Source organism: Plodia interpunctella, chromosome 7, assembly GCF_027563975.2.
Source record: "Plodia interpunctella isolate USDA-ARS_2022_Savannah chromosome 7, ilPloInte3.2, whole genome shotgun sequence".
Classification (NCBI taxonomy): domain Eukaryota; kingdom Metazoa; phylum Arthropoda; class Insecta; order Lepidoptera; family Pyralidae; genus Plodia; species Plodia interpunctella.
Genome location: NC_071300.1, coordinates 7,492,499 through 7,500,472, shown reverse-complemented (window position 1 = coordinate 7,500,472; position 7,974 = coordinate 7,492,499). Strand labels below are relative to the sequence as shown.

At 33.0% G+C, this 7,974-nt stretch overlaps 1 protein-coding gene across 2 annotated transcripts; it reads left to right on the top strand.

Moving 5' to 3' along the window:
• Positions 1 to 64: 64 nt before the first annotated feature.
• LOC128671092 (NPC intracellular cholesterol transporter 1 homolog 1b-like) lies at positions 65 to 6,078 on the top strand. Of its 2 annotated transcripts, none has more exons than XM_053747247.2 (2): positions 65 to 109; positions 457 to 6,078. In XM_053747247.2, exon 2 carries the CDS (start codon positions 679 to 681, stop codon positions 3,502 to 3,504), a length of 2,826 nt encoding a protein of 941 aa, XP_053603222.1. In that variant the 5' UTR covers positions 65 to 109; positions 457 to 678; the 3' UTR covers positions 3,505 to 6,078. The 2 variants fall into 2 exon arrangements, with proteins under 2 accessions (XP_053603222.1, XP_053603223.1); XM_053747248.1 differs by lacking the exon at positions 65 to 109 and adding an exon at positions 181 to 196.
• The last annotated feature ends 1,896 nt before the right edge of the window (positions 6,079 to 7,974 follow it).

Genomic DNA, 7,974 nt, shown 5'->3' with positions numbered 1-7,974 from the left:
TGGCAAAATCATCTTTTAGGCGAACGATATAAAAAAAAATTCATTGACATTAGGTTTGTCAATAATTTCATACCGTCAGTCGAGTCGACCTTGAACTTTTTTGTTGTATGTATGTATTATTTTGATTTGTAAACAATAATGAAGTGATGTAATTATTTAATTTATTGTTTATATACTAATATATTATCAAGACACAGTACGTGACTTTATCGTTGTTTATATGTAATAAGTTTCATTTACTAGCGGCCATATAAGTACGACTACTGTATGTTCATGTATAATGAATAACTGCTTAACAGCATAACCTTCATATTTATAACCTTCATTATATATATATACATATTTACTTATTAATTTTCTATATCTGTGAATTTAGATAATAATTTACAGGTTCGTAACATATGTAATTAAATGTTAATCTGGAAAACATTACATAAGTTTTCATACGATTTGTAGATACTCAAGTATTGGCCGGCCAAGACAATCCAGTTGCAATTGGCGGCTGAACGATGCGGCACGTCCGCTCTGTTATCGCACCCATTCTATTTTTATCTGTTATCGTAATTATATAGTTTTGTGATTTGTTCTATTAAGTTTCCAATGTTAACATTACATTCATTTTATTCATCAACCAGTGATGTGTGTTTAATAACATTCTAAATCAGAAAATATCTCATAATGCCTATGAAAAAGAAATTAGGAACATTACAGCAGATGTGGGAAACTGCCTCTTCAACATTGGTGCATATCATAGAAAGAATATTTTTCACACTAGGTGTCTCAGTGGCAAGACACCCTTGGAGAACTATAGCATTGTCATGGTTGTTTATTTTGCTCAGTTCCATTGGATTGATTAAATTTCATATAGAGAAAAACCCTATGAATCTATGGGTTCCACCAGACTCTGATTTCTTCTATGATACACATTGGTATATGAATAAATTTGAAACCAATTTTAGACTACAAAAAATTATTATCACAGCAGATGATGTTCTGCAACCAAAAGTGTTAAGTGCCATTAGTGATATTTCAGAAAAAATAAGTTCTATTCAAGTGTTATATGAGAATAAAGCTTATTCAATCAAGGACTTGTGCTTCAAAGTGCCTGTGGTGAAAATTTTTGGGTCAAGTCGTAAAACAAGATATGTAGACCAACACAGTGTAAATAATAGTGCAGTTAAAGCAAACAGTTCTCATGAATTTTTAGATACCAATCTCTGGATGGGCTATGATTTCTACTGTGGATTTTTAAATAATTTTCCATTAGTTTGTCATCAGTACAATATTTTAGATCTATTTGAAAATGATATCAACAGTACAACAAAGTATGATATTGTTAATAGATTAAATAATGTAAAAAACAATCCAGTAACTGGGCACCCTATGGACTACACAAAGTTATTAGGTGGTGTTAAACATGATGAAAATGGAGACATAGTATCTGCTAATGCTATTATATTGACATGGTTTACTTCAGTCAATATGTCTGCTGTAGATCTTAATACTGTGGGCAATCTAGTTGGCACTGAAGACTGGGTTTCAGTGCCATTAGCCTTGTGGGAAAAAGAGTTCATAAATTTAATGGAGTTGGTCTCCACTAATTTGACTGATCTTGGCATATTTTATGAGGCTGGTAGAAGTTTTGGTGACATCAGTGGACAAGCAATATTAAATGAAATAGATAAGTTGTTTTTGGGTATAATTTTGATGTTTTTCTATATACAATTTGCACTGTCACGATTTAATTGGCTAGAGATAAGGCTGACATTGGGAAGTGTAGGTCTGCTAAGTGTTGGCATGGCATATATCTCTGCAGTTAGCTGGTGCTCACTTATGGGCATATCTTTTGGGCCAGTTCATTCTTCTTTACCATTTCTATTAATGGGCCTTGGTGTAGATGACATGTTCGTAATAAGTGCGTGTTGGAGGAATTTAACAGAAGCAGAACAGAAGAAAAGCCTTCCAGACAAAGTAGGTCTCATGCTGGAGCATGCGGGTGTATCTATTGTCATTACGTCTTTTACTGATATTGTAGCCTTGTTAATCGGTGCCATCACAATCTTACCGTCTCTAAAATCGTTCTGTCTGTATGCAGCCGTAGGGGTATTTTTTATATTTTGCTTCACTGTTACTTTTTACGTAGCCGTTTTCACATTAGACATACGCCGAATAGAAGATAATAGAAACGGCGTTTTCTTTTGTTATAAACATTCGAAGCCTATTAAAATATCGCAAAATCAAACGCTGTTTCAAAGGGCTTTTGAGAGATTTTATAAAAATATTGTGTTTTCTATTCCTGGCAAAACCATAATTATCTTATTCACTTTAATAATGACGGGTTTCAGCATAGCAGCGATGCTTCGTTTAGAACAAAGGTTCGACCCCAAGTGGTTCATTCCTGACGATACTTACTATAAGGACTTTCTTAACACACATGAATATTATTTCCCCGAGGAAGGCTACCCGTCGATGATATTTTTAGGTGAAATGAATTATCATGATGAATTTGCCAACTTACTCAATTTAACACAAACATTGGCCAAAGAACCTTATGTTAATGAAATATCCTCGTGGGTAGAGAATTTCCATGGGTATGTACTAGAGAACTATGGCCACGATTTAAGAAATAAATCTGAAGTAACAAAGGACGAGTTTAGAGAATATTTGTCCAAGTTTTTATTTAGTTCGATCGGCGGAAGGTTTCAACTGAATTTCAAGTTTCAAAAACCTATTGAATGTGGTCATCCGACTACAGACATAAGAGCATCTTCCGTGGCTTTCAGATTTAAGACATTTAAGGGGCCTGAGGAATATTTACCGGCCATGAACAACGTTAAACATATAGTTAAGTCGACCCCAGTGTCTTCCGGGGACGGGTACCGAAGCGTGTGGTCTAAAGAGTTTGGAAATTGGGTGACTGATGAGATAATAGCCGTAGAGGTCGAGAGAAATGTAGAGTTGGCTTTGTTGTGCGTAATAGCTTGTACGATTGTGTTGATTACTAATCTGCAGATGTGCTTCTGGATATTCTTATGTGTTTTATTGACGATAGTTAATGTTTTAGGCTGGATGCAAAGGTGGGGAATGACGGTGGATATAGTTTGTTGCATTGGTCTCGAGTTGGCTATAGGTTTGTGCGTGGATTACGCGGCTCATATCGGTCACACGTTCTTGACGGTGTCTGAAGGCCGTAGGTCTGCCCGTGCGCTGAAGACTGTGACGTCTATCGGCACAGCAGTCTTGTTAGGAGGAGGTTCAACGCTTCTATCTCTTTCTCTCCTTAGCATGTCCAAAGCTTACACGTTTCAGTCATTTTTTAAAATATTCCTTTTAGTGATACTGTTTGGTCTTTTCAATGGACTACTTTTCTTGCCAGTCGTGCTGTCCCTAATAGGACCAAGTGCGTACAGGCCGTTGAGGGATACACACGAAACTGCAGAAATCGAACTCAATGTAAAACCTGATGATGAAGAAACACAAGAACTGAATGGCAAATTCCAGTAGAAAAGAAAGAAACGTTTGCAAAATGTTGTATTTGTTGCAACCTACCTTAATGATAAATTTAAAGATAAATGTCACCAAGTAGAAGTAGTCCAAGTATTGTATATCACTGGTCTGATATCAAAGGGATTACACATGATTAATAATTTATTAGTGCACGTTTAATTACCTTGACATCCGTTGTAATTAACGACATTAATGTGACATAAACTAGCTATTATTCTTACGTTCAAAATCCAAATGTTATAAGTAAGTAATTAAGTATAAAAACGATGAAGAGATAACATTTCGGTGAGGCTTTCTTAAATTTGTATCACGCGAATGACAAAAACCATTTTGTTAATTTATAAGTAATGACTTATACCATTTTGTTAATTTATAAGTAATGACTTATAAATTAACAAAATGGTTTTTGTCATTCCATTGAAAGAAATGTATGTTTTAGGTTCGATTGTATAGCTATAGTAAAAGTGAAACAAAGATTGAATGATAAGATTATGATAAAACGCATGCATTTTAGTATTTGCCTTTGGTTGGAACAAGTTAATTGACTATGCTTATCTTATAAAATCTGATAAATTTATAACTATACTATATGATTTATAAGTATGCATTTGTAACAATTAAGAATTTGTATTCAACCTGAATCTCGAAGTATCTATACAAAAACGACATGGCGCATTATTAAAAGGAAATAGGTACGTAGAGAAATACCCAGTTTACATTCATTTTAATGTTTGGCAACGAATATTAAATTGTATTTCAACGTCGACGTTTGTATTTTTTGCCAAAGAATGGGTGATTGTATGTATATAAATTACAGACAAATCACTTGTTTATTACGAAGCGAATGGATAAACATCCGGTCACTTCCTTTCTAAAATTCAAAATGAATGATTTCGGAAATTCAAATTCCATCCAGTTTTATTATATGTATAAATTTGTTATGTATAGTATAGCCTTATTTAGGCATAAGTTAGCACTAAAGCAGTAGGTGTAAGCCCGTAGTGATTTATAAGTAATGGATAAATGTTATACATTTTGTGTCATTGTTAAAATCTTCCATTTATTGGTATTTGAATTTAAATTTTATGTACCATAGCATGTAACGTTAGAAAAAACCGCATGTTAACTGTACTTAAGTTCTAGTAACAGTTAAGCAGTAAGAGCTCATAATTACTGCGCTTGTTTATGAACTGTAACAGTTACATTTTTAGGGTAGCGGTGTGTAGCAATAATTATAAAAACACAATTACCATCAATTATACAAACATATACTTACAATATATATTATATATTGTAAGTATATGTTTGTAACTATTGTGTAAATCGCGTTCGTTTATGATCTGATTACTTACTACTATTTAATTTAGATTCCAACTTACTTTTTACCTTGGTACCTATTAGGGAGAGCTAATAGAGACAATTTGATAATAGGGTAGATGATACATTTATATCTTGATGACTATTCGAAGCTACCGTACAGCTAACCTTAAATATTGCGTTTATGGGGATAACTTCTTAAAAAAATTCGTTTCAAAATTTTTGTTTTTCACGATGGTTGAGTTTATTTTTATATTTTTTTACTTTTTAATCGGACTTTCCAGTTGGAAAGTTATCCAGATCCAGTGGTATTGTAATAAGTAGTATTATCACAATGAATGTTATATAAAATATAGTAATTAAATATGTGTTTTATCGAGAGTATTCATATTTTCTTCAATTTTCTGACCTTATCATCTACCCTTTTCTTTCATTAATTCAATTTTAAATTGAGTTCCAATAAATAATATAATAATATTTCTTCAAATTTTTTTAGTAATAGTTACTTAATCATATTATTTCCTGGAATTTGAAGACTGTCGGGGAACCTTTGCTTTTCTTTTGGACGTATTGGGACCATGAGATACCTAAGTACGAATTGCAATAAAAGTAAGCTGAATATGTTTGGTTGTGAAATTAAGATTATGATATTTGTATTAAGGCAAAATTTGTCAATAGTTATGTAAGGTACTTGTATGAACAAATGCTGTGTATACTATAAAACTTGAAGTAATATCAAATAAGTCTGAATTGTTTATATGGTCTAGACCTACATTTGTTTTATAATCGTCTAAATGATTTAAGTTTGAAATTGGATTGATTTTAATTCGATTTCTATTTTAAAAAGTTATAACCATATTCTCAATCGATCGATTTAATTCTAATGGCTGCGATACAGTTTCGGCCATTCAACGTACATCACTGGCTACTAATGTGAGCATAGCATCAACGCAAAGCAAACGCTAGCAATGAACGTCGAATTAGAGTCGTTTCTAATGACGGCAACACACTGTCGTTGAACTCAAACAGATGCCGAAGCGAATGCACGAACATTGCGGAGTTTGTAACTATGTACATGTAACACGCAAAACATGGGGAACTGTATGCCGATAGTGTGGAGCCAGCATACCAAATCTTCGCTATTCGCTTCGCTTCTAATATTATGTATGTAGATTGCCAAACTATGTTTTCATAACGTTATACCTATCTAGTTTTATATAAAACCAGCAATAAAGTAACCAATTTGTATTTTAACACATTGTATTATTTATGAGAAGTCGAAAGTATCTGCTCTAGCCTCCGAGGCATCCAATTAATGCAATCTGTGAAGTATGTAGGTCGGCACTTAATTATTATTAATAGCAAAATTGTACGATAACACTTAACATTAATTTAATATTCATTTTGTGTAATATACGAATAATAATTTTTAAATACTTCTGCCAGTGTATGTGTTACGGCTAATAGCATGGTATGAACGTCATTAAAAACTACACATTGTGGCCAGGTATTTATAAACATAGCCTTATAAAATAAATACCGCTTGTACTTAGATTTAACACTGGAAATACCTACACAATGTAACAATTAATAAAATGGACAGCATTCAATGGCATATACCTACCGTACAGCCATATAAGTATGTTATCTGCCGTATGTCGGCTAGTTATCGCTGTGCAGTTTGAACTTTCTGTATTCGGTATACGTTACTGCTTTTTCACTGCGATAAATAAAAGCTCTCTTACAAACTATGCAATATTCACTCATTCGCGTCTTCGAGTTCTGCTATAGTTTGTAGACGGCATTAGACATTATAATAGAAAAAAAGGTAGATTGAGGAAATCCTACAATTAAATTTTCAATTTTTTTATCGTGGTCAGAATTCTTAATCAGCTTTAGGTAAGGTATACATAATCAACGGTAGTTTAAATAATTAATTTCCTACTAATATTTATAGTTGAAACGTAAACTTCACAGGCATACATCTGCATACACCTACGATAGGCAGAATCAATCAAGTTAATATTGATTAACTATTACGGACATTGATTTTGATTGATTGATTGATTTTTTATTAATATTGATTTATTATTAAAGACATCGGTCTTTAATACAATTCGCCGTTAGATATCTACAATTTTGAAACCTTGAACAAGTAGATAAATTTACTAATTAAGGATGCTGATCCTTCATTACCCACCCCGAATATACCTGTGTCAAATTAATATATTACTTACCTAGAGTAGATTAATAGTAAATGGTTTAAGGTCTATTTCGCCTTGAAAAAAAATCAAAAGAGTCGTAAAAACCCTCAGCAGATACCAATCCAGAGCTCCTTTTTATCAGTTATGTGTATAGTTCCTCCGAAATTGAATGCGAATGCGGTTTTTACATACAGTTAGATATAAAATGCCTCTCTGTACGAAGTCGGGCCGAGTTGTTAGTGAAAAAGTACATGTGCACCCTACACGTAGCTACGCGTAATGAACAGTAATTTTTTCTAATCCAAATGACTGAGTTCCTTATTAGTAGACCAATAATTTGGCTTTTAGTGTCCAATTGCTGCAACATATATTCGAATGACATAGCTTCGAATTATACATTTTAATCCAACGGATATAGGTGGTACGGAATAGGGCTTCAGTTTGGATACAGAAGCCTCATTAGGTACTTATGTCGCGAAAACAATACGTTTTTATTAGTAATGTTCCAAGTAATGCAATCTCACAATACAAATGCCAGATACATTTTGAGAATAAAGATAAAACATATTCAATCGGGTAAACAATAATAAAACTAGCTGCTCGACGCGATTCCTCTCATGGGAATTTCAGGATAACCTCATGAATTTATTTATTTATTTAATCCTACATTAAATAAATAAATATACCTCATTAATATGGTCTATACAGAAAAATCTCACACCTTTGGTAAAGTAACTCTTCAAAATACATATTACCTAGTATAGGTAGGCGTTTATATGTATGTAGATAAATAAGTTGTTGTGACTTGCGATACGCAGTTATGAATGATAAGATAAACGCAGCCAGCTGTCTGACATATGTTTTGTAATGGCCCGAATGCACATAACTGAAAATAATATAATTTCATTGTTGTAGGACTGAATTAGGTACATAGGTCCATTCCATT